The sequence below is a fragment of the Neocloeon triangulifer genome, unplaced genomic scaffold (assembly GCF_031216515.1).
Source record: "Neocloeon triangulifer isolate White Clay Creek 2 clone unplaced genomic scaffold, ASM3121651v1 ptg000022l, whole genome shotgun sequence".
Lineage (NCBI taxonomy): Eukaryota > Metazoa > Arthropoda > Insecta > Ephemeroptera > Baetidae > Neocloeon > Neocloeon triangulifer.
Genome location: NW_026775562.1, coordinates 2,950,686 through 2,977,934, shown reverse-complemented (window position 1 = coordinate 2,977,934; position 27,249 = coordinate 2,950,686). Strand labels below are relative to the sequence as shown.

Below are 27,249 nucleotides of genomic sequence, written 5' to 3'. Positions count from 1 at the left end.
GATATAGCAATTGAAAAAAAAATAGTCGTTCTATAATTGAAAAGTATAAATTAAATAAATTTTTTTAAACATTAACATAAAGTGTGAAAATTTTGTAAAGAAGTTCATAAAAGCACATTTTACTTCAATAAAATTTAATTTAAAATTGTTTCGTCAAAATTTAATAAAAGAGTGAAAATTTCGAACAGAAGTTCATAAAAACTCTACATTTTACTTCATTAAAATTAAATTTAGAATTGTTATGAATGCAATTTACAATTATTTTGTCAAAATTAAAAGATTTGGTTTAAATCATATTATATTTTGGGAGGAAATTAAGTGCTGCGCCAAAGTAAAATTTTGTCTGTATGATTTTAAATTTTTACTTTATTGTCACTAATCTTAGATTACTATTGATGATCTATAAGATTAAATTTAACAATAATAATTATTATTAATTTAGAAAAAAATAGCTAAACTTCATTTCCAATGAAAAACTCGTTTTGTTTTCCAAATTTGAAGATTCTGATTTAATTGTTAAATATAATTTTAAAATTTCATTGGCAACAGCAAATAATTTAAAGCTCAATAAAAATAATTATTATATAAGAATTTGCTATAAATTTTGTAATTAACTTACAATTAGCTTAATTAAGTAATTAATTAATCTCTCGTCTGATTATAAATCTACTTTTTACAATTATATGTAAAAGTTTTCAAACTAGATTAAAATAAATGCACTTTCATTACCATACATTCATTATTATGCACTCATAACTTTTAATGCGCTTGTGAATTGCGAGTGAAAAGCGCGGCGGCGCCGCCGGACAGCTGAAAATAAGTAGTGCGCCGCGCGTACATATAAAATGTACGCAAGCCTCGGTCTCGCTCGCTCGCTCACTCGCAGATGTGCAACAATCGCAAAGAGCACTTTGCCCACAAGGTTAAGTGAAAGGTGCATGAATAAAGTTTAATGTGTAACGCGGCATTAGCAGCAAGAAGTGTAGAGCAGCCCCTTCTCTCCCCCGCCCGCTAAACTGCATTCCGTGTATATAATTATAAACACAAGAGAGTTAATTGTTTTATGCGTACTAATTGCGTTCGACAGACACATTGTTAGCAACAATGGAATGCGCGAATAATTTTCATAATCCACCTTGAAAGGAACAAAAATGAGACTGTCAATTTAATTAAATTTAGTTTTAGGGGACATTTTGCTTAATTATAGTTTAATTTAATTTTTTCAGAACTGTTTTGAAGCAAAAAGTAATATTAAATTAATAATAAATTAAATTAAAATCTCATATTATTCCAGATATTTCAAATAAAGCTGAAAAAGTCCAAAAATGTCAATAATGTAATATTTTGTAATTAAATATAAAAAACTCGACTCAATTTTAAGTTTTTATTTTGTCATAAAATATTAACGAATTGATTTCTTTTTCAAGGTAAATAGAAATTTATGTTTAATTAAATTGCTATTCAAACAATCTTTATTGTTAAACAACCAATTTGGAATTAACCCTGAAATTTCCAATTCAAGTTCGGAGTGACGTCTTCTGTAATTTTTTGCATTCACGATGAGCACAGCCTTCTTTTCTGAGTCACGAAATTTTGAAGAACAGTCTCGCAATCGTCACGCGATATCTGAATATTAAATGGGTTCCCATGATCGTCGGAGCAGTGGTCCTTTTGAATTATAACTGGTCATGACCATCGAGCCAATTTCATGCAAATCGGTTTCTCTTCTCTATGCAACGGTATCAAATTTCCCAAATTTGGAACTCCTCTCACTGTTGCGTCGGAGGAGAATTAAAACGCGGAGCATCCTAAGCAGTCTCACTTTCACTAAAAATAATTCAGCATTCAAATGAGCTGCGCACAAAAATAACAAATCATAGCGTAGGTGAAACTGAGCAGATGTGAGAAAGAATTACGATTTAATTACCATTTGGAAAAAGAGCGTCTCGTCTTTCACCCGAACAAGTTGTTTTGGTCGCGGTGAAAAGTGCGTGTGAAATATGAGAGAGTCGCGCATCTCGAATAAAGAAACAACCGATGTGAAATTTCCGACTTAATGCGCGTATTTATATTTTATTCGCTACAACTCGTAAGCAATTATAAATGTCGCCCTGCGTTGTGGGATTATTTCCTTTCCTGAACACTTTCCCGAATGTTTTTTTTAATTAAATTATATATGCGTGTGTGTGCCGTACTGCGTTTTTCATTCCGGGTTATTAAAAAAGAAAAATGCACACACGCACTTTTTTTATATCGGCGCTAATTGTGCTCGAAATTGGCGCTTCGGAAAGCTTCCCATCTTGTGTAATTATATACGGAGAAATAGAAAGAGATGAGCTTCTTTCTTTTATTGCTTCCAGATTGGATGAGTTTCCACTTCCTTAATGCTTGACTTTTAAAAGGTTTTGGGAATTAACTCCATTAGAATAGGAAACGGGAAACTAATTAGACGGCAAATTTTAATCTGGAAACCAAAATAAATCTTTCTACGAAATTTTTTGCCGAACGATCAAAATTCCTCTGCCCTTTCTAATCGATCCCAATTTTTTCCGCAATTTAATTTTCTCACAATCAAGCACGCTTTTCACAAGCAAATTGTCAGTTTGAACTTTCATCGCTTGACCAAAACGCACGGAGCGATGAACTGTGCTTTATAATTTTTTCTCTTCGTTATTCGAAATCCATGAAACGATCGACGTCAATCAGTCATTTCGGAGATTGATTTCCACGGTTCTTCTGTCACCAGCATGTAAAGCGCTCACCTTGAAGTTGAGGAAAGCATCGATAATTGTGAAAAAGTATAAAGACCTCTCCCGATTTTCTCGCTCGCTTGCGCGGGTGAGCGATGGACAGATCTGATCAAAAAACCAGCAGAGAGACGAACGTTCGTTTTTATTTTTTTTATTTTTTGAAGAGCATATCGGAGTCAAGGTGAAAACCAACACAAAACATCATCATTACGCCCTTATTCACGCCTCTGAATCACATGCAGAGAAGTCACTGTTCTCCGGTTAGAGAGGCGCACTGAAGGCGTTCTAGTTTCCCTCGAGTTTTTCTCTCTCGGTGTTGAAATTCCCAGGCAAGTGGCACTTGACTTTCAAAGAAAAACTTGAACTTATTGAAAAGTAAGACAAATCATAAAAATCGACCGGTTTATTTTACAACGCAATAAATTGAGATTAAAGAAATGAATGAGAGAATGAATTTATTTGATTAATTTTAAAATCAATTGCTATTTTATTTTTCCATATCCTGTTGATTGGATTAATATTTGCTTCAGATTTTTGTAATTCCATTATAATGAAGCAAATTTAAAGTGAAAATTTTTAATATTTGAAGTCAAATAAGTATCAATTAACTCTTTTTTGGTAAAACTCGTGAAAAATATATCTTTTGAGGCTTAAATTTAATTTAAAAAGTTCCAATTTAAAGCCGGTTTTAAGCTTTAAATTTCTAATTTTATCACGAAAAAGGTTTTGTCGCATAATTTATTTTAGCAGAACCTAAAATTTCATTAATTAAAGAGATCAATCCAAATTTTTTAATTTGATTTAATAATTAAAGTGCCTTTCCTATTTTGTAAATTAGGGAATTAATTAAAATTTAATGATGTTTTTCAAACTCTCGATTTTGAATAATTATATCCTTTGATTAATTTAATATTAAAATACGGATACCTGTTCACATTTTTCTTATTGTAATTTTCAATTTTATGTAGAAATTTCCATCTCTGTGCGCCTCTCTTCTCCTTTCGGAGGCCCTTTTAATCAAAAGGTCAAGCGAGAGTGCACGTACGATAGGTGTCATCCGAAGCCGCATCACATTCAAACGTGTTAAATTCATGTCATCAGGCGCGCATTATGCAGCAGAAGAAGCAGAGACCGCCGCGCTACCGTCAAAACTCCAAAGAAAGTTGGCGTTTCTCTCTCGCACGGGATGCGCTGACAAGAGGGACATTAAAATGCAACAAATTGAATAACGCCGAGGTGATATAAAACTAGTGAAAGTCCCTCAACGTCCCTTTGTATTCGGAAACTCTTGCGAGCTCCCACGCATTATCCTCTGCATTTGCACGAAAAACAATCGAGATGAGAGTGCACATTTTTTGGAGCCTTTCGCGTCTCTCCACGTGGGTTCCAGGAAATTGGTGTGGAATAATCGCATAATGGGTGATTATCTCATCTGTCGCGCATAATTCAAGCTCAATGCCATTATAAATTGTAATTAGGAACGTCTCTTGTGAAGATTCTTTGTTTTTCGGAGAGAATTACGAAGAAAAAAAAGTTAGAGGCGTTATACAGGAAGTAAATAATAATAACTGGTGTATTATTATTGTTATGAATAAAAATAGTTTAAATTATTAAAAATGGATCTCATCATCAACCTCAGAATGAAAAAAATAATTGCATTAATTTCATATTTACCAAAATATAAAAAATAAATTTCGGTGGAAAAGGAACAACTTTTGTTAATAGAAAAATTTTTCCTTCAAAAGTGCTTTTTTTTAGCTTCAAATAGTGTTGAATCATAATCTTAATTGTGTCAAAAAAGTGTTGCAATGAAAAAGTATTTAAGAATGTTTTGAGAAAAATATCTGAATTGGTCTGAAAATTGTTCCGAACCAAAACTGGCTTTTTTTATTTTTAATTTTTTTAATTAATCTCACGTTTTTGTTCCAGTTTTAACTTTAACTTATTTTAATTTTAAATTCTTAAATTTAATCTCATTGACTAAATTTTATTTGCAATTTGCAACTGATTTTCCTTCGGTGTCGTAATCCCGAGCCACCGAATTTCACGTGCCGTCGCTTCCCAAAGGCTTTCGCCGGCCTTTGTCATCAATTTTAATTGCAAATTTCACGGACGTTCCGAAGAGAGAGCAATTATATGTATATCAAAATCGTTCTCATTGTCTCTCGGGCGAAAACGAACTAATGACTTCTTCATACTAATCCCTGCTTTTTCACTGATTAGTATTCGACTCTGGTCTCTCTTTCTCGGTTACGTGCCTCAATCGACATTTGAACTCCATTAGCACTCTCAGAGAAAATTGTTATTACCGGTTTGCGCAAATATAAATGTTTATTTTATTGCCGCGGCTGCGATGATTGTTTTGCCCCCCGTGAAAGAGGACTCGGCTGGTAATTTCCACCATGTTTATTAACGTGTTCCTTGCGTGGCGGCCACCGAGAATATTATTTAATAAATATTAATGAATTTACGTCCCACGAGAGGACGTTAATTACATCAAGGCATTCAGGAAAATTATACCGACTTGCGGTACACGAACTTTTGATTAATAATAAATTTTAAATTATCTTGCAAATAATTTGTACAAAAAAATATCTGGGAAATTTTAAAAATAATTTATGTAGATAAATAAAATATAAAATTTTATAAAAAAAATATTACAAACAATAATAAAAAATGAGAATTTTGGAGCTAAAAATTGTAAATTTAATTATTTCTATACTATTTTATTGCAAAACTTTATAGCTGAAGAAGGTTTTTATATATTCTTTTATTTGAAACTCATTTGAGTACAACTTCAACTTAACTTAAAAAATTTTACAAAACAATTTTCAATGTGGTGCGCGACAAAATAAATTCAAAGTCTTTCACTTCATTTTTGAATAGTCATTAATACTAAGGATGCGATTTTTGCACTCGGCCAGGTGGTACTGGGTGCATTTCTCACCGCATAGCAAACACACGCAGGAATCACTTTCATCGAAGCACTGCTGTCGCTCGGAACTATTGCTACAGATTTGGTTGTGAAAACCGTGCATGGCATATCGACAAAAAACATGGCGTTTATCAAATAAGGGTTGTTTCCATACATCATTTCTCATTGCCGGTGTGACATTAAAGTTAACATTAAATCTAATGTCATGTTCAGAATTATAACTCTCAAGGAACTTTAAATAATTTTCAGTCTCCGGGAGATCGTATTTTTCTTTTAAGTCATTTACAAATAATTTCTCGTCAACTAGTTTGTACACATAGGTGTTCTTGTTATATTTCGAAACTCCCATAACTTTCTTAAAATAGCGAGATTTCACTTTTTCTAATTTTTCAAAATCACTCTCACTTAAATATTGCCAGATCACTTCAATGCCGTAAGAGGCCATCGGAGCAAATTTCAAATCAAACAATTTTTTCGCACAATCAATAGACAATTTTCGCAAATCTCCGTACATATTCATTGCAGTAAGTGCTTTTTCATTTCTCTGTTCTATATGCTCAGTGAAATCTCTACCTGACCTCTGGAAATAAATTCCTAAATATGGGAAACTTTTAACATATTCAATTTCATGGCCATCGATAACAATTTTGTCGTTTTCCGCATATTTTCCCTTGCCTCCTGTTGTGAATTTCATTATTTTAGTTTTAGAATAGTTAGGTTTTAAGCTATTTTCTGTGGCGTACTCAACAAATTTTTGCATAACTTTCTTAATTTTATTTACATCTTTACTTATAAAAACCATATCATCTGCATAAAAATAGAAATCAACTCCTTCGATGGATTCAAAGATCCTCACAATGTCGGAAATATAAATATTAAACAAGAGGGGACTGGAATTCATGCCCTGTTTAAATCCATTAGACTCAACAAATGGCTCAGACTGAGAAATGCCATCATTAATACTTATAAAATCTAAATCTAAAAATTCAGCCAATAAATTTAATTCTAGTTTTGACATTTTATTTTTCCCAATTATTTTTTGGAGCAAAATTTTTCTGTTTGAAAGGTCAAAAGCCTTGGTCAGATCAATAAAAATAGCATACATTTTAGTGCCTTTTTCATTCACAGTTTCAATAATTTTTGATTGCAATTTTTGAGCAGCCTCGAGAGTTGACCGACCTGGCATAAAGCCGTATTGCTCCTCTGGAATTATGGTTTTGAAATTTTCCATTATTCTTCTACCTAAAATTTTATCTAGCAGTTTACACAATGTGTTACTAAGGCAAATGCCTCTGTATGAGTTGCAATCATTTGTTTTGCCTTTATTTTTGTACAACAATTTCATTGTTGAGAATTTCCATTGTTTCGGAATTTTGCCCAAATTCAAACATTTGTTAAAAAATTTATTGAAAAGTGGAAGCATGAATTGAGTTAGAGATTTAATATTCTCATTTGTTACCAGGTCGGGGCCTGGGGCTTTTTTATTTTTCAAGTTTTTAACAGCCCAGATAATTTCGGCATCAGATATTGGCTCGCAAATTATATTGTCATTGTAATTATTTAAAAGTGATTTTAACTCTAAGCTATCTTCTGCTTCAAAATTTTCACAGTTTAATATTTTATTCATATGTTTTATCCAATCTTCAAGGTCAATGGGGTTTTGAACTTTTTCAATCATTTCAATTGGCTGTTTTAAAAACTTGTGCGCTTCTTGCTCTGCCTCGAGAATTATTTTCTCCTCTTGTTTCCTGTTAAAATACTTCTTTTTATTTCTTAGCAAACTTTTGTATTCTTTCTTTAACTCAAGCAACCTATTTAAATGAAATGCATTTTTAAAATTTGTAATTAAAAGGGAATGGTACACTTGAACAAGTTCTTTCCTTTTCGAGAAGCATTCACAGTCGAACCAGGGTTTGCTCTTTCTATTACTTTTACGTGGGGCTTGTTTTGATTGTTGAATTATTTCTAAGACATGTAAATAAAATGTTTCGATGTCATCATTTTCAATTAAAGTGCCTAAATTGACATATTCATGATTTACTAAAAATTCAAGCCGCTCTAAATCAATTTTATATATTGGTTTTGGTTTTGGCACATTATTAATAACTCTCGGCTGCTGCTGCAAGGCAGATTTAGAGACCAGAGCGGCGCAGGTCACCGGGTGATGTTTCTTTTCAATTTCACCCTTAACTTGACATTCTTTAATTGAGATGCGGTTATTGACAAATATGAGGTCAATAACACTGCCTCTCCATCCCGGGTGACCGTGTGTTGGCGTTTTCAAGTCATTTACCATTGAGAGCCCATTTCTCTCCATTTTCTCAAGTAAAAATTTAGTTTTATTGTTATATTCAGTGACAGGTTTTTCTACTCTACAGTTAAAGTCCCCGAGGAGCAAAATCGGGTTATTTTTAAAATTTTCAATTTCAAATAGAGCCATTTCCAAGTTATCCGAAAATTGATCAAGATCATAATTGGGATGAAAGTAGCACAGCACAATAATAAGATTTTCAAAAATTTGAATGAGTGCAAAGTCATCTATGTCTATTGTTTTGATCCTTTTACCAAATTTAAATTCATTTTTAAAGTAAATTGAGATTCCCTTCCTTGCCCTCCCATTACTATTATTTTTATTGGCTAACAAATTGATTGATCGAAATCCCTCAATGTTAAATTCCCTTTCTGCAAAAGTTTCAACAAAAAGTAACAAATCATAAGGTTCAAAAAAGTTATTTTCAGAAGAAGGTTTTTATTAACAATTCTAAAATATTTGAACAATAATTATGTGAATTTTAATTTATTTTATTTTATATTTTTTTTCCTATGCCGGAAGTCAAAATATTTATCATTTATTAAATAAACAAGTCATCAAAGTTACTTTTCCGTGGCAGGAAAAAATCGATATTTTCCTCATCACAAAATTCACAATTTTTTATCTGTCTCTCACGTGACGCAACAAATTAAATAAGGAGCCTGCGAAAAAGTCCCCCTCGTTTGCTTCAAGTTGCACCTGTCCCTGCTTAAATTCAAAAGGGCCGGTCTAGTTGAGTACAACAGAAGCACATTCCTGCGTCGCCATGGAATCGGTTCGACCAAACAAATCGCGAGTGGAAAACGCACACGCGATAAATAAAAACACGGACCGGTAACTATGCACGATAACCCACTCACCTTAAACTAATTTCTGATCAAAAGCAAGAATCGATTAATGAAGAGCAAAAATTTAAAGAAGGAAAAAAACGGGTAAATTAATTTATTTTTCATTCAAATAATTGAAATTAAAAAAGCAAAAGCTTTGTATTTGTTTAAAGTTGAAAATAAAATTTTAATCAATTTAATTTACAAAAATATGTGTTCTAAATCTAACCAAATTTTCTAAAATCTAGGATGAAAAATTGAACTTTTGGCCACGGAACCTTTTCAGGAAAAAGAAAAAGTGTAAAAAGAATCGCAAAAAAATTTCCTTAAAAATTAATTATAAAAATCAAACAGCAAATTTTTATAAATGACCAGATTCATATTTTATGAAATTTGATTTTAAATTTTTACCCACTCAGTCTTTTACTATTACTTTTTTTCAAATAACAGACAATTTCTCAAAGCGGATGACAAATTTTTCTGTCCCAAACAATTAATCTCCAATTTAAAAGCTGCGAATTCAAATTTCAATGTTTTGCTCCAATTAATATTTTCTCCGGAAAAACACAAAATAACTCATATTTGCACAACTTCTTTTGTTTCTGCTCCGAGAATTTCATCATTTTCCAGTTTCGACGACAAATAAATAAATTTTTTCGCCGTGCCGCAAAATCTTCCGTTTGTTTGCCGGTGTGTCTGTGTACCTAGCCTAATAAAAAGCATTATTAAAGCGCGAGGAAGAGATGCTCTGAGCAAACAGCAAAGTCACTAACTGTTCAGCCGCGCTCAGTTCTCACACGGCGCGAGATCGACTCCGCTGAAAATTAAAAAGGCAGCCGAGAGAGCTGCTCAAATATAGCGGGGCTTTCCTATATCTAGGCCGACGCACATTTCTCATTCATAACGCACTGCCACCGTCGTCGGTCTCCAATGCCGCGCTACGAATTTTGATCACAAAACTATTAGTGCGGTCGGAAGGATGCACACTTTCTGCGTCGACATTGATGTCAAATCGCTCAAAAGAAACTCGGTTTACTTGCTTTTTTGTAAATTAATAATGAAAATTCTCATTTGAAAATTTAATAAAATTTGAGGAAAAATTCTAGATATGGTATTAATTAAAAAAAATGATTATGAATCAAATAATTTGGTTTTTTTCTTAAAACTTTAATATTTTTAAACCTTAGGGTATTTCTGGAATATAAATAAAATATTTTTCATGGGCAGAATGTCCATCAGATTTTAGAAAAGTCCCAACAGGGGAGCAGTGTAGCCTAAAAAAAAAGATCAGCTCATTCAATTGTTCCAATTGTTTTAAATTACAATAATTAATGAAAATTTGCCAATTTATACAAAAATGGAGATAGAAATTAATTTAAAATTAATTCAGTATTTAATGAAAATAGAATTGATTTTTAAATTGAATAATAACACTCGAGGTGGATTTCATGAATAATTGAAACCGGGCGAACCTCGTTGCAAAGAAAAAATGAAAAAATAAAGGACAACTGACCCCAAAGGCGACCTGCGGTCTGCTGGTACTTTAAAAACCTAGGGTTTTGTCGTGTCCCAACTAAATCTAAGTGGGAGGAATTCATAAAAAATTAAAAATTAAATGCTTAATTAATTTCTGCAATTTTTGTTTATTTAAATTAAATTCTCCCCATTTTATTTTTAATTTTTTATGAATTCCTCCCACTTAGATTTAGTTGGGACACGAAAAAACCCTAGGTTTTTAAAGTACCAGAATTGATTTTTGATTTAAATTTCTTTAAACTTTTATTCAATATAATAAAATTTATAATTCAATTTTTTTTTTAAAAAAAACGTTGATTATTTCACTTTCTAATTTGAACATTTTACTTTGTAAATTATTTGTACATCCAAGTTTGTAAAATTTAAAGGGGAAAAGCTTTGCTTTAATTGCACGGACGGTAAGCAGAAAATTGAACTCTTCTCTGTACATTTATTTGTATTATTAGATTGCGTGCGTGTGCACATCTTTTCGATTTCAAGAGGATGCGCTGCTCGCTCAAGCACACACTTCTTTTTTCCCTTTTTTTTTTACTTTTCAGCGTTTTTGTTCTGCGTGCACACGAAGTCAGTCTCTGTACAAACACAACACGAAGGAAAGTTAACAAAGCCCACGAGGAGCTGCACTTGAGTGTGTATTATTAATATTACTTATTTTTTTCAATACACTCGAGCGTCTGAGATCACGAGTGGGTAACGGAATGCGCCATTAAAAAAGCGAAATAATCCCACGAGGATCCTGCGATTTTCCCCCGCGGCACCCAAGGACTGTATTACTGCGATCATGTCGATCGCGCTCCTGGGAACAATTTCGCTTTACTCTCTTGGAAAATATCATACAATATTCGAGAAGAGATGACCTCTTTTGATGAATCGATTTTTACGATTAATTTGTGACAATTCTCTTTTATTTAAAAAAAATAATGGTTTTTTAATTATATTTGAAATATTTTTCAAATTTTTGGTTATTTGTTTTAATTTACTATATTTAATATTCTACTTAAGATTTTTTGAATATTGTCATTAATTAATGATTAAATATAAAAATTTAAAAGGCTGGAAACAGAAAGAAAATTGATGTTTTAAATAATGCCTTTTTAATTCCAAATCCATTGTTTGAAAAATAGTTTTACGGTTTATTTAAACCATGATTTTAATTATTTTTTTTTGAACAACAAATGATTTTGCAATAATTATAGTAAAGATTAAAATTTAATTAATTTTGCTAAACTATTAGCAATTATTTTAATTTGATGATTTGAAAATGTTCAGTTTTGATTCCTTTTCATTTTTTTCAATTTAAAATTTTTATAGACAGAAAAGAATAAATAATCATAAAAATAATTAAATTCAACTTTTTTCATTTTAATTTTTTATCACACAAGAACTCAAAACCCAATTCCGTCACTTTTAGTTTCAAAATTATTTTCAATAAAATTAACTGTTTCAAACTGCAATTTAAATTTACCGATTCTTTCTTATACAAATTGCATTCCAACTGCTCTCCGTCCGACAGATTTCGACGGTTCACACAGAATATAATAGCTTGGAATAAATCAAAGTCTCTCTCCGATGCGATCGGCCAAGTAGAGCAGAACACAAAACCCTTCGCTTCGTCTCCGGACTCTCCGGCTGACGGTCGAAGTAAATTATTATTTATTCAAAACTCCGTACTTAGCGAGGCTATTATTATATTCCAAAAGAAAGATATGAATTGACGAGAGTAAAGAGAGAGAACTGTTTATACTTGAACGAAATCAGTGCTGGGAAAATAAAAAGCTCGGCATGACTCCAGCTCGCGTCCCAATGTAAATCCCGGAGGATTATTTTATGAGATCACTGAGAGATGACTCGCGTTTTGTTTTCATTTGCCTTGAGTGCTCCTTTGTGTTTGGATGGGCAATACGACATTTTTTATAAGAGAGAAACGGAAACAAGAAGCAGAGAGATAAAGGGTCAATGGTTTTGAGTCTCAATAACGTAACTGTCTGGCCAATCAGCCTTGAACCTAATTTGCCTCCAACTTAACCTAGCGTGAAAATTCTACTTTTTCGAAGCAAAGGAAATTCTAACGGGTTTTTAAATGAATTGTTAATTGCATTAAAATAAAAATATCAATTTCAGATATTATTAATAATTTAAATGCAGAATTAAATTCAATTAATTTATAAAGAAACAAAAAAATGAATAAATCATCAATTTATGGAGAGTTGGATTAAATTTTCTGCTATAAACATTTGAAAACCTTGATGGTTTTACTTTTTAAATGGAATAAAATGCAATTTATTGGCAGTTTTAGAATCTTGCCGGAATCGTGTTTGGGCAATAAAACCGCGAATAATGTTTCACAGTTTCAGGATGAAATTTACGATCGACTTGGGGAATTGTTTACGGTGGAAAACTTTAAATGCCAGCGGATTCTCCGACTGAGAAAGGGATCCCATTAAATCAGCCTCTCTTCGAAAGTTCGTAAATTGTTGCGGGCAGATTTATGCAAGAATAATTTCGCCTCTTTTGTCTGCAAAATAAAAAGAGCTTGAAATGCCAAAGTGTGACAATTGCTATAGCTCGTCCTTGCCGTTTGAATGGAAGCAGTTTCGCTAATTTGAATCGGGCTGCCTTGAGTTTTGTGCAAATCTGCGTACAATGAGCACTTGGAGTTAATGACATTTTGTACTTATATAAATTCGTGTCTGCACTTTTTGAGGTCACGTGCATGTTGAGCGATTACGGCGGTTTATGTCATTGCGAGAGATGACTTCATCTCCGTGAATAGCCGAGAATTGAAAAGTCACACCTTTCGCAAAGGAGAAATCAAATTCAGTAATTATTTGAAATCATACAGTCGTTGAAATTTATTTAAAATTTAAGAAATCTATAGTTAAAAAAAAAATAATGTTTAAAATACAAAATATAGATATAAAAATTTCCAAAAAAATTATTTTTTTTAATTTAATTAAAACAAAGTAAAGTTCCAAAAGTCTCAGTCAAAATAAATTTAAAAAAACTTTTTTAAATATTTAATAATAATTTAACAATGAAATTTATTAAAAAGAAACTTAAATGTCACATATTAATATGAATTTAATTTTCCAAAATTTAATTACAACCATTTTGAATTTGTTTAAATTTAAAATATCATTCAGGGCCTCTTCGTCTTTCAGCCTTGAGTGCAATATTTACTGATTCACTTTGCTTACCTTTCAAGGAGGGTTGAACGGTTCTCCGACACCCACACGTCAGGTTCTTTCTTCTTCCGAGGTTAAGCTCGCAGGACAAAACTTTGGTTCGAGTTCGTTGGTGATTTCAATTATTTTTTTCTTTCCTAACAGTCTTTGAGTGCGAAGAAAGTAGGCAAACACCGGTCGGCAGACGGTTCACTCGGTGGCTCACTAGTGCGCTTACGGTAAATATCCTCTCCGTGGGTCCGACACCTGGTGCGACTCGCAGGGCACTGCCTTGCCAGACCTGCCTCCTGCTCACGGCTACCTTGCCTCTCCTCCCTCCCCTGCGTCGCCGCTCCGAACTCCGAACACAAGCCAGACTTACCCATTATGGCTCTGCTGGTGTAAAATACTTTTTTATTTTTTATTCCTTTTTTAATTCGCTCGAAAATTCATAAGGACGGTTTTATTTTTAGTCAAATTCAAAATATAAATGAAAGAAAGAACGACTTATTTAAATTAAAAAGATTTGTAAACAATTGCATTTTAGCAATTTTCTGAAGCGTAATGGGCAAACCCGCGCAACACACAATATTGAATTATTTTAATTACTATATTTTAAATTAAGCAATTCATAAATACGAGTATTGCGTATTGCGTTCTGCATTCAGGTTATCTTTCAATTTAATTTAATATTTTTAGACTCCGAATCCGACAAATATTTCTCGGCGTGGATGGCTTTTTAGATTTTGCTTCACTGGTTGCATAACCAAATCCCCGCAACATACTGAACAAATTTTGAATTTCAAAATATGAAATTGAAAATTGAAACTTAAGATAAGTTCGGTATTGAATATTAAAGAAAATTTAAAGTAAAAAAAAGAATAATACAACATGATTAAAATAAAATTCAATTTTATACTGTTGCTTTTTTTCTTTATGTAATTGCCGTTCTTTTATTCAAACTCGTCATACCATTTAGAATAAAAAAAATAAAGTTACGAATCCTCACGCAGTTTTGAATTTACGCATAAAATGACTTGCTAAAAATTAACTTTTTAAAAGTTTTTTTCTCTTTTTTGCTCGACAATATGTATATTAAAAACAAAATTTTAGCCTTTATAATTCACTATAATTATATCAATAAAAAATAAATCCATACAATATTGTTTATATTTTAGTTTTTTATTGATTTCTATCATACAGTTAATGGTGTCATTCAGTTTCTTCTGCAAAGTCCAACAATTTTATTGTAAAAACTTGTGGCTACATAATTTTCTGCAATTGGTCTACATTTTAAAAAATCGACTAGATTATAAAAGAACAAAATAAAACGGTTCAAAAATAAAACCTTAAAACAAAACCAAAAGGCAGAAAAAGCGACTAGAACAAAATAGGCAAGTATTTGAAAAATCGGGAAAACTAGCAAAATAAAATTAAGAAAAATAATATGAGCAAGATATTTTTGTCATTGACTAGATGAAAATTTTAAAATCATAGTAAAAAACTGGCGTACAAATTTATATACACAAAAATTAAAAAACTTTAAAAGCCGAAACGAAATACATAAAAGCAAATGATACATAATTCCAGAGTGTGAATTTTTTTTTAAATGGGAAGAAATTTAAAAACTAGAGCTTCATGTTCTTCGCCCTTGTCGCGGCCTCAAAACCGGGTGACCTTGAGGGGTGAGGGCGGTGAGTCGTATCTCGCGTAGGTGTTCTCAGGGGAGGGTGACCTGACCATGCGGGGCGACGCGTACGAGCGCCCCGCCTTCAGGGTGGACGCGGCCGACTGGTTGCCCCTGGGCTGCTCCGAGTAGTAGTTGGGGTTGGAGACGCCGGCGGCCGCGTACTGCGGCGACTTGGGCAGCGGCGGCGCCGCCGGCACCTCGTCCTCCACGTAGTGACCTCCCTGGTGCACGTGGTGCACGTTGTGCACAGAGTCGTACAACGCCTGCTGACCAAATAATTTTAAATTCAGCTTAAAAACGTCCAAATTTTTATTCAAGCAAAATTTCAAGTAATTAATTTTTAACTATTAAAATTCAAAATTAATATTACATTATGAAAATAATAAATATCCAATCAAAGTTGACATGAATTAATTAGAAAAGAAATATTAAATAAATAAATTAATTTTTAGGGGCTTTAATTAATAAGAAGGTATTTAAAAATTATAATTAACTTCAAAGCTATAATTCCTAAACAAAAAAGGCCCTGAGCATTCATATGTTTTATTGTTCAGAGAAAATTCTTTCAAAGTTCTCCGTTTAAGAAAAAAATTAAATGATTTTTGGCAATGTTTCTTTATTTACATTAAATATAATTGGAAAAAAAAAAAAAAATTTACAGTTTCAACATTTTGATTGATCAAATCAAAGTTTACTTTAAAAAAAAGGATGATTTTTAAAGAAATAAAATTTAATCTTCAATTTTCATTATTTTTTAATAAACAATAAAACTAATTTAAAGAAAACTAAAATATTTATGTTCATAAATCAATGAAAAAGTTATTTAATTATATTTGATTATTATTATTTGTAGTTAAATAAAATTTCCATATAAAATTAAAGCTCTTGATGGAAATTCTATTCAACTACCAATATTAATAATAAAATACAAATTTTTCTTTCATATTTTTTTAATAAGATAAATATTTCAGTTCTCTTTTAGTTTTATTGTTTATAAAAAATAAATAAATAATACAATTTGGATATTAAATTTTATTTCTTTCAAAATCCTCCTTTTTATAAAGTAAATTTTGATTTGATCAATCAAAACTACTATTTTGAAAATCAATATTTTCATTTTTTATGTAAATGTAGAATTAAAGTTTCAAATCATTGAATTTTTTACTGTTTTACTGTTTCTCCTTCAAGATAAATAAATGAAATAAACAGTGAATCATTAAATAGTATCAATAAACAAAAATTAATACAAACCTGGCTGGATCTGTACTGAATGTCGAGGATGTTTGTGGAGCTGGAATAGGCCGCTGCAGCACAAGGAATGGCGGACGCGATTCTGGCCCTGGTGACCGACGAGACGATCAAGTACGTCCTGGGAATGAAGACGGCCGAGAGGACGACGCTGGCGCAGGCCACCTGTCCGACGGCGATGACCATCGGCCGCCACGGCTCGTCCAAAATCACAAAGCCGGTGACCCAGAAGATCCAGCACGTGGCGCACATCCAGCTGGCCAGGCAGAAAAAGAAGCCCTCGCGGTAGTTGCGCTTCGAGCGAGCCACCAACGGGCTGATCAGCACCAACATCAGCATCAGCAGGAAGTCGTAGCCGAGGAGGAGCAGGAAGGAGCCCCTGTGTTGGTGGCAAACCACGTTGCCCTCGGCCTCTGACGACGGCATCGACAACAACTCGGACTGGTTGAAAATCAGAAACTGCGCCGTCAAGCCAACCTAGAAATTGAAATGGAATTATTTTTAATTTATTATTAAATCAAACTGGAGGTGTTTTGTTAATTAATTGTTGTAGTTAAAAATCTTGAGATCTCTGACATTTTTTTTTAGATATTTTGCACATATTTGTGAAAAAAATTGAGCTAATTAGAACCAACTAAAACTAAATCAACGGAACGGACAAAGTGACACCAATTTTTTTTTGTTTTTTTTTGAAAGATTCATCTTGGTGCTATTTCCACTCAAATCAAACCGAATTTAAGGATTTAATAATGGGATTAAATAAGAATTCAAATTATTTCATTGATTGAAACTAGCATTTTTTTAAATTTATAATCACTTAGATTCCAGTAGATGTTATTAGAGTTTATTTCCAATGTATCGTCCATAAATAAATAAATAATAATTTATATCATCGATACGAAATTATAGGAGCATTAAAATTATATTGATATTTTTTATCTATTCAATTTTTACCACTTGACATGATAAATTATTTTTCACATTTTCCTCTTTGAGCCGTTTTTTTTTTTCATAATAGACGCGTTTTGCATTAACTGATTGGCAGGCTGTGCAAAAAGTTGCTGCGGCATTTCAAAAACGAGATTAGCGCGTTGCCAAGGAAGCCCGCGAGCAACAAGCTGCGGGGTTATGCAACCGGGCGTACCGGCGCGTTAACACGGTTGCCTACACAACTCTCTCGGAGAGAGAGAGACGAGCTTCGAGCTTACCCACATTTATATATAGAGAGGCATCACAATCTCATTCTCCGCCTCGCCGCCTACTCTCTGCGGCTCATTTTATTAACGAGAAAAGCTGCGAGGGAAATAAATCGAGGAAAAAAATGACGGCAAATCTACAGGGCGGCTTCTTTATATGGAAATGCCAAAGTAAAGCAATAAATAGACACACAGAGAGAGAATTACTTCTACGACTTCACTCTTGTGAACAAAGAAAAAATCAAAGAGATTAAAGTGAGGTTGCAAGGGTTTGAAAAATACTAAAAAAAAATTGCAGAGAAATAAAGCGGCTTGCAAAAATTTAGTAAAAGGTAAAATCGTTTGTAATTAATTTGTAGTTTTCAAAAACTGCCTGTTTTAAAACAATTTTATGAAAATAATTTTGTGTCGAGAACCAAAATTTTATAGAATTGCAATAAAATGAAAGATATTTTCATTTTATTTTGTCTTTTTAAAAGAAAAGACAAAAAGAGAGACATTAAGTCATTTAATTTAAAAAAAAAAAAAAAAATTGGAATGGGTTACGAATTTGATTTTAATAGAAATTTCGTTTACTTCTATGTCAGAAATTTTTCTCAATAAATCTGTCTTTGGCAATCAAAACTAAATTTTATTTTTCTTCAATTTTTTTTGTAATTTTAACTTGAAGGGTGATTTTTGTACCTGAACTGCGACGATGAAGAACCAGAGCGCGGCCTGCAGGTATCCGCTGACGTGGCTCATGAAGCCCTGCTCGTCGGTGGTGGTGAGCATGATGGCCCTGGCCAGCATCACCGACAGCAAAAGCGCGTAGCCGAGGCACGTGCCGAGCTCCCTGATGACGCACAGCAGTCGCGGGCCCGAGCCGCAGTAGGGCAGAACGGCCACGTAAGTGAAAATCACCCCGAACAGCAGGATGAACGAGAAAGTTGGATTTCCCTCCAACACGTCACCTGCACACAAATTTTATCATTTAGAAATAATTTAAAAAAAAAATTAAAAGAAAGAACCTTTGCACATTCTCGTAATTATGAAAACGGCCACAGCGAAGGAAAGAGCCACCCCTACGCCGGCCACTGAAGTCACCACCGCCACCCAGATTTCACCGTTCCACCTGATCAGAGACCAAACCGTTGGTCTGTACACCTGAAAATAAAATTAAAAAGGATAATAATAAAAAATAAAATGTATGCATTAAAAATCCAAAATAAATTATTAGAGACGGGAGAAATTAATTAACCTGGAAAAATTTGTAAGAAAAAATCTACATTGAAAAGAGTTTACAATTAATTTTTACAGTAAAATTCATTCATATCAAAATAACCCTTTCAATGTCCTCTTTCAAACCATGTGAGGCAGTTTTCACTTGAATACAACAAACAAGTATTGCAATGCTCAAAGGTCACGGGTTCAATCACGGACCGAGCATCAAAACAATGGAACTAAATTGATTGTTTTATTGTTGTTTGAGCTCCCAGTTTAGTCCGCATTGGAAAACTCCTATCAGCACGCTCGGCAACAATCGAAATGTGTTTAGATTGTTGGGATATGTGCAGATCTTGGGGTCAATGACGTTTTGTGGTCAGCAAAATTTACTGCTGTTCACATCGAATTAATTAAAAAAAAAATGGTTCTAATTTATGATGAAAATTTATTTTACAGATTTTTTTGCAATTTATTTAAAAATTATTTAAAAAAAAAATTAAATGCAGTTCAGCGATCGACTTAGTTCAAAATTTGCATTCAAATTGATTCTAACAAGATTTTTCATGTTGTTCAATATATTTGGCTGCCATTTCTCTCCAAAATGGAATCCGACAATCTACTGGCATGAATTTTTATGGAGAATAAAGTTATAAATTTGGAGAAAAATCAATTGAATGAATAGAACAAAAGGAAAGTTGGCTTTCATTTCACCAGAAAGGCCATTTTAGAGGTTCAAATTTTTAATTTAAACATTTCAAAATCGAGTCAAATATGGAATCCAATGATTTTTGAAGACCTCCGAGTTGAAAAAGTTTTAATTAAGACGATTCTAAACCGTTCAAAAAAGGAAAACTTTAAAATACAAACGTGTTGGGGCTAAATTAAAATTTTTAAATCCGTTAAACGCCAAGATCTGAATAATTCTGACCTCGTTTAGACAGACGCAGTCCTTCTCACAGCCTCCTTTGGCCCAATCGTCCAGAAGGTCGATGGTCCCGTTATCCGTCTGGAGTTGGCCTCCAGGGAGAAGGTCCCCGACCGTCTCCACGCAGTTGGTGCTCAGCTCGACCTTTCCTATTTTGAAGTTGGCCTCGGCGTGACCTGACTTGGCGTTGCGCGGCGGCTCGAGGGCCGTGGGCGCCAGGGCGGCGTCCTGGCTGAAGTTGTGCCGGGCCAGCGGCTTGAGTTGGGCGCACATGCTGAACTGGCCGCAGTCCTCCAGCAGGGCCTCCCTGAGCCGGCTGACCGCCTCCAGCACCACCAGGGCGGCCCTCTTGAGCTCGGCCAGGTGCGCCTCGGCGGCCAACGTCCCCGGCCCGAGGGCCTCGAGCGTCTCCTGGTTGACGAGGGAGTCGAGGCGCAGGGCCGCCTCCGCGGAGGCGGCGGCGATCAGGGTGTTGGGGGGCAGGCCCTCGTAGGTGGCCTCCTCAGACACGACCTCCCACGGCAGGTCCGTCGGCGCCAGCAGCCACGACAGACTGGTGAAGTTGCTGTTGGACTGGATGCCCTCGAGGTGCTCCTTGATCAGGGTCCACGGGCCCAAAATCACGGCACTGCCGCCCTGAGACGGGTATCCAACTTCAATGTCCACAAACGATTCATCACTGAAATATATAAATTAAGATTACCAATGAAATTAAATTAAGATTAAGATATAAAATTATCTTCCAGATGAAAAAGGTTAATAAATTTAACGGTTATTTGAATAAACAAATATTTGTAAAGTTTTGATTCAATTTAAAATTCTGACTATCAAAGAGAGCAATAAAAATATTAAAAAAAATCTTTTTGTAACTTTAAGTCATTTAAATTAACAGAATCCACTTAACTATTGTCATTTATAGAAATAAAATTATAAAAAAAAAATAGATTTGATCAGCATTTTAATCCGCCCTTGCACCAAAATGGTACAGTTGCTGAAATTATAAGCATACAAAAAAAATTGAAGATACTCGGTACAATCTTTGTAATTGACCAAGATAAAGCTAATTAATTTAATTTTAAATCCCAATCAGTAATAATAAAAAACATTAATTTGATAATGTTTCACAAAAATAACTTAGGAATAATATTTTGATTTTTTTTTACCGATTTTTAGGAATTTCATTTGAAATAAATAATGGTAGTGAATTTGTGGCACTCACTTTAAATCCATTACATCCTGCCAGGTGACGCAAATGTCCATTTTCTTGGCCAAAGCTGAAAAAACCCGGAGTGCGGCCGCCGAGTGTGCGACAACGGCAGTGTGTGTGACATTTAGAGCTTTCAGCGTCTGAACAGCAGCGAGTGCGGTCGGCCCGAGAGTTTTTGGCTCTGGCAAGTATTTCCCAAAGGACTCGATGTCCAGGGCGTCTAATAACGCGTGGATCGTCTGGGCTGTTCGATAACTGGACAAAACACCTTATCGGAAAATAAGAAGAAATTTATTAATAAATTTAAAAGGCAAATAAGTTTCATTTGAAACAATCAAAGTTAAAAATTAAGATACTGAAATATAAAATTCAATTATTGTTATTAAAACGGAAAATTTTGATTACAATAATAATTTTTTCATTCAAAACATTTCCATTAATAAAAATTCAGTTATTTTCACGTCTATCATTTTTACTATTCAATTCAATTTTAATTAATTTTATTTACAAACCTATGGAGAAGTGGCCATCGCAGTCCGCCTCAGAAAGGGCCGACAGGGCTGCTTTTTGGGTGACGACGACGTTGCTGCACGTGTCAAAAACCTCCAGTCCTGTAAAATTCAATAACTTTGCTGATTTTATTTTGTACTTAGCTCATGAGCTACTTTTGCCGTAACTTTTGCGCTAAACTGGCGCGTGCAATAAACTTTGTAATAGAATTGCTCACGGACCTATATTGATTCCGGGGACGAGGCTGACAGCGTTCGCTTCAGACACGGCCCACGCGATCGCGGCCATTTGTTCCAGGCCGACGGCCACCGGGATCGTGCAGTTCTCTCCAGTGTGGCCATCAACAAGGACTGCAAATTTAAATTGAAATTAAATAATGGATTAAGAAAATATTCATGAAGAAAGAGGATGTAAATTCTATTTTTGAAAAAAGTAATACATTTGTAAAATTTTAGTGTTATTATTTATTTATTTATTTAATTTATTTTGCATTGAATTATTATTGACATAAAATTTCGTCAAAACCAGGTCAAAGCGAAATCCAAGGAAATTTTCGGTAGTAAAAATGAACCATTTTCATTTAATTTTTTACACGATTTTAAAGAAAATTCAATTGAATTGGAATAAAAAATAAAACATGATTTGATTATTTGAATTTCAAATCTTCAATTGGATTTATTCATTGCAACTTCAGCATCTGAAATATTGAATCCAAGGACAGAAAATTCGCTTTCTCGAGAAATCGTTGAAAAATTTACAATTTCCTTTTTCGCTGATTTGTGTGAAATTTCCGTCGTTACAACAGAGACAAGGGTGAATGTCGAGTGGCACACAAGTGGGGGTGGGAGGGGATGATGACGAGTGAGGTCACCCTCGTTCGCCCACCAACTTCCGGCCATACACCTGGCATTGTGCGCCGCGGGACGGATTTTACACGCGCCGTGCATGCATGAATGTGGAGGAGACGCACGGGAATAAAAATTGTCGCAACTCACAAAACGTGGCAAACTTTATCGATTTTGAGAATTTCAAAAGGCACGCAATTTCGAGTGAGAAGTAAAACGCAAAATGTTTGGATGACGAAGATTTAAAAAAAGGAATTCAGTAAAATTATTATGAAATTAATAATGGAATATTATTTTAATTTAATTTATTACTATTTTGAATAATTAGAAATAAATAATTAAACTTATAAATATTGATTATATCCAAAGAATAATTTTTTTTTAAAATTTAATTTAATTTTAAATAAATAAATAATTGATTCTTACCTGTGAGCACCGCCTGTCCGGGGATAGACAAATAGGGCACGAAGGACCTGGGTTCGCAGAGGACGTCGTGCTGGTCAGGGTCGGCTCTGACCCTGAGCAGCAACAGGGGCACCAACCACAGGTGCGGCGGCAGCTGCATGTCTCTCTGCTCTTCTGCGGCCAACTGCAAAAAGTAGTAGTTGTTTTTTTTCACTCCGAATTTTTCTGTTTTTATTTTTGATTGAACTCTGGCTCTGGTTGTTTCACATCGCGTGTCTGGCCAGCCACTGAATTTAAGTTATTCCTCGCAGGGTGAGTCTCTCTCTCTCCGCCGGCCTCACGTGGCTGCCGAGCTCACTCTCGCTCAAAATGCTGAGGGATCGATTTTGCCCACCCCGTCCGTGCTCAGTGCCGCGCGCTATATTGCATTATTTTATGCTGTGTCTCTCTGCTTGCTAAAGTTAACCGAGTTCTTTTCCTTCTTTTGACGGTGAAGTCCCTCGGTCGCGTGGGTGGAAAAGTTGAGCACAGATTTCCCCCGACAGAAAATGTCAAAAATGGGAAACGGAAACGTTATTTATTTCAAAGAGAAATAGCGAAAAACGCGTCGTGTTTTTCCTTTCCGAGTGAGGAAAACAAACAATTTTTTACATCCATTTTATTGGGAAATTTTATCACATATTAGATTCAAAAAAATAGAAAATTAAATGTTTTTTTTTTAATTTTTTACATAAAGTATGCATGAATTATTTGGAAGAAATTATAACACTCGAGGATGTGATCATGGAAGTGAAGTAATTGGGCTATTTCCCTCGTTGTGAAAATTTTTTTATTCAAAAGCCGTTTTATTTTTGAATAAAAACAATTTTTACAACGAGGAAAAAGCGATTTCTTCACTTACATTAATGAATTACTTATTTTTTAATTTTTATTTTTAAATGCTACTCATTTCCTGGTTGACTTGAAGTTTGCGTTTCGCGATTGCATTATCAAATCTTGAAATGAGATTGAATTGCCTGTTTCTGATAGCGAGCTGGCAATTAATTAATTTCAGATATTCGGAAAGAAAGTGTATCTTTTTGCTTTACATCATTTTTAGAAGTTTGACGAGTTATTAATTTCAATCAAAATTAACAGACCGCCAATGTTGAAAAATGTCTTTGCTCTTGAGCTCAAATTATATAATTAAAACAAGCAACGACGATAAATGCCCTTCAAATTTCAAAGAAAATGCTTTATTTAATATTTTTCTTAAAGAAATGAATAATTTTTTTTGGAATTAATCATAATTGGCAAACTGTCGCTAAACTAGTAATCAGTAATTAATAATTGATACAATTTTAGCAAATAATGGAAATTAAATTAAAACTAGTAAGATTCCCTTCTAATTTTAGCACATTTATAGCTTCAGCAATTTGTTCTGCTTGTGGAATTACCTATTTTCCAATCCTGCAATTACACATACTCATTATTTCTTATGGTATTTTGAATTTAAAATCGGCTTTGCTACAAAAACAAAAACAAAAAACATGGAGGAAAAACTAATATTAAATTCATAGTAACGTGAATCAACCCCTTATACAATAAATTTGGAATGATATTTCCTAGGACTTGTAGAAGCAAAATAAAATTATACATCCTCCTTCTATGAAAAAAGTAATCGATAATATGTATCTGACACTCTCTTTGCTTTTTACGCAACAAATAAAGATATAAATTTATAGATAGTGTTGAGCTATAAAAGAGGAAATTTATCTTTACAAACGAGTTAGCTAATTAGATTAATTATTAAACCATTATTTGAAAGCCAGAAACAACGATCGAATGCGAATTAATCTCGAGTGGTAATTACAGCAGTAATTATAGAGTTCTGCGTGCAATTTCAATATTTGTCCTTGTGCGGCTGCGACAAGAAGGGCGGCTCAAGAACGACCCACTCTCGGCGAACGTCAAGTTTATCCAAGAGTGCTCTCTCTGCCGGTGCAATGAGCTACAGAGAGAGATGAGGGAATGGTGTGTGCATGTGCTTAATTGGCATCAAAACATGACATATACGTACCCAGACACACGATTCCCAAGTTGTGTTCAAATTCAAAACCCTTTAGACGCGAATTGCTCGATTATTATTATTATATAAGTATACAACTATTGCCAATTAGAACGTAGGTGTATGGCTGCTTTCCCTGGCTCTGCACAAATACATACTTGACGCGCGGTCTTTGTTGCTTTTAATTAGCATACACTCGCGAGGGCTGTTATTTTGTTGCCATAGTAACTCACCCACTTTGCAAACGATTCTAATTCGCCCTGCCGGTGGTGGAACAATCGAGGGAATTAAAAAATAAAACTCATCGATTTATTAGAAATTCAAATGTATTTTTGAATTTATTTTGCTCTGAAATTAATCAGCATAATGGAACCAAATTTACTATTTTGAGAATTTCTGTTAATTTTTGGAGATCATTTTATGTAATTTTATTTTGCTGAAATTAATTATTGCTTCTTTTCGGCTAGAAAAAAATCTAATTTTGAATTTTAATGATTTTTCTTTTTTATTTAATGAATTTTTTTGTTTCAGCATCCTGAACATCTTGAGTTTTGTCATAATTTTTAAAACAGTGCAAGGAAAATCAAATACGTCTTAATTTTATATTCTAATCTTCACTTTTTTTAAACTTTTGCTAAAGGTTTCTTTCTTATTAAACTAAAATTTGAGCCCAGAAATTCCCTTTTTACAAATTTAGACTTTTGCCCCCAGTCTATTCATTGCATATAAAAATATAAACTTTAAAAAAAGCACTGCTGTGTTATAATGCCTTTGATATAATATGGCTTCGTTTATTTATTGGATTGGCTGTTGAGAACTGCTGACGACGGCCGAGAGCCCAAAAAGTGGCAACACCCGAGACCAAAAGCAATCTCTTCTCCCTTTTTGAACAAATGTATTCAAAAAAGACGAATCTCTCTTCTATCAGTTTGATGGAAAAGGAGGGTAGTATCTGCGTCTACCCCTCTGAACTTTGCACTATATTTGATGGGATAAGAAGCTATTTCGGCCGACTTTGTGACTTTTTCAAGGCGCACTATGCTTTAATATTTTGCATTTTCGTTCGCTGCAGAGAAAAATAACTTGCACTTCTTTTTTATTTGCAGCCTAAAAAATAAATCCAAGAATATTACAAAAGGTAGGTTTTAATTTGATTCAATTTTTTTAAGGAAAAACCAATATCTTTATTTAATAGCTAAATTAATTTTGCTTTCAAACTTTTGGTTCTTATAATTAAAATCAACTGAAGTTATTAATAGAATTGTTTATCTCTGAACTGACCTATATTTTACTGCAGTAAAAGAACGGTTTAGAAGCTTGCACATTGTTTGATCTATTTGAGTATTTTTAACTTTACCTCCCCCAATTCATTCATAAATTAAGCGAAGTAAACTTAAGTGAAGTATTTTCGCTTGGGTTATCTGTTTCTAATCAACAAGGCAGGATTTATCGGCAATTTGATGAAAAAATACTTTCAAAATTATTGGTTCCTAAATGTTTTTATGAATTGTTCCAATAAAAAAATGATATTTAAGCCGAAAACTATATATTTAGACTTTTCATTTCAAAAGAACTACCTGAACTTTTAGATTATGTTGACAATTTTTTATAATTTTTATAAAATTGAATTGAATTTAATTATTTGTCCTCCTGTCTTTTAATTTTTAAAGGAATGGTAATAAAAAAATAGAAATTCGATGTGAAATTAAGATTATTCTGCGAAAACATAAATATTGATCTGTCACAATCTGTCATAAATTATTATTCAAATTTAAGGTTAAAAAGTTGGGTCTTCTTTATTCTAAATTGACTTTTATTAATTTCAACTAAAAATTCGCCATTTTATGATATAAAATTAATTTATTATCAGTTTTTCATCCAGAAAAAAAGGGTTTTTGTTATAAATGAACCCTTTGTTTTTATATCAAACTTTTCCTGATCTCTGTTCGCGGAACCAACATAAATGAAGTATCGATCCGCTCAATTTTTTTTTTTTTCATATGAAAATGGGACTAACCTGATAGAATTTGCCAGAGACGCGTGCCGTTACCAGAGTAGTTGTGCACTCGTTTCACAGTCCGTCGCCCCGCACTCGTTCAATATCACCAACACTAACCTCTCTCTACAGCGAGTATACATAAAAGTCTCTGGCGCTTTCGGCTGAAATTCTCCTCCGCGCGAAACTTGGTGTGATTCTTCATTGCCCGCTCGGCCGGCAAAAAGTGCACGTCATTTTATTCACTCGATGCATTCTTCGACTAGTGCTTTTTCTTTCGGTCGAACTGAAAATCGCACTGCTCTACTAAATTGCACGTCAAAAGAATAAGAAGCCCGACGAGTGCAACTCTCTTGAGAAATTTCTCTAAAAAGGGTTCCTTAATTAAAACGAAAAATTAAATGAAAAAGCAGCTCGGCAAACGCGCGACATTCAATTTTTTCTTCTCTTA

At 33.7% G+C, this 27,249-nt stretch overlaps 2 protein-coding genes across 5 annotated transcripts in view; both read right to left on the bottom strand.

The window, feature by feature from the left end:
* The window catches only part of LOC132204126 (uncharacterized), a 61,725-nt gene extending 47,920 nt beyond the window's left edge, over positions 1–13,805 (bottom strand). For both annotated transcript variants that reach the window (XM_059632408.1, XM_059632407.1), the window contains exon 1: positions 13,557–13,805. The gene's annotated coding sequence lies outside the window, so the exon portion shown is untranslated. The remainder of the gene's footprint in view (positions 1–13,556) is intronic.
* Positions 13,806–14,731: 926 nt separating this feature from the next.
* LOC132204606 (uncharacterized) lies at positions 14,732–27,239 on the bottom strand. 3 transcript variants are annotated; one of them, XM_059633224.1, is made up of 10 exons: positions 26,820–27,239; positions 22,777–22,939; positions 21,727–21,855; positions 21,508–21,606; positions 21,008–21,263; positions 19,792–20,467; positions 18,668–18,803; positions 18,342–18,610; positions 16,465–16,938; positions 14,732–15,479 (listed from the first exon to the last, which is right to left on the bottom strand). In XM_059633224.1, the coding sequence occupies exons 2-10, from the start codon at positions 22,913–22,915 to the stop codon at positions 15,186–15,188; spliced, it is 2,472 nt and encodes an 823-aa protein (XP_059489207.1). In that variant the 5' UTR covers positions 22,916–22,939; positions 26,820–27,239; the 3' UTR covers positions 14,732–15,185. The 3 variants fall into 3 exon arrangements, with proteins under 3 accessions (XP_059489207.1, XP_059489209.1, XP_059489208.1); XM_059633226.1 differs by having other exon boundaries at positions 14,732–15,476; XM_059633225.1 differs by lacking the exon at positions 26,820–27,239 and adding an exon at positions 24,815–24,956.
* Between the last annotated feature and the right edge of the window lie 10 nt (positions 27,240–27,249).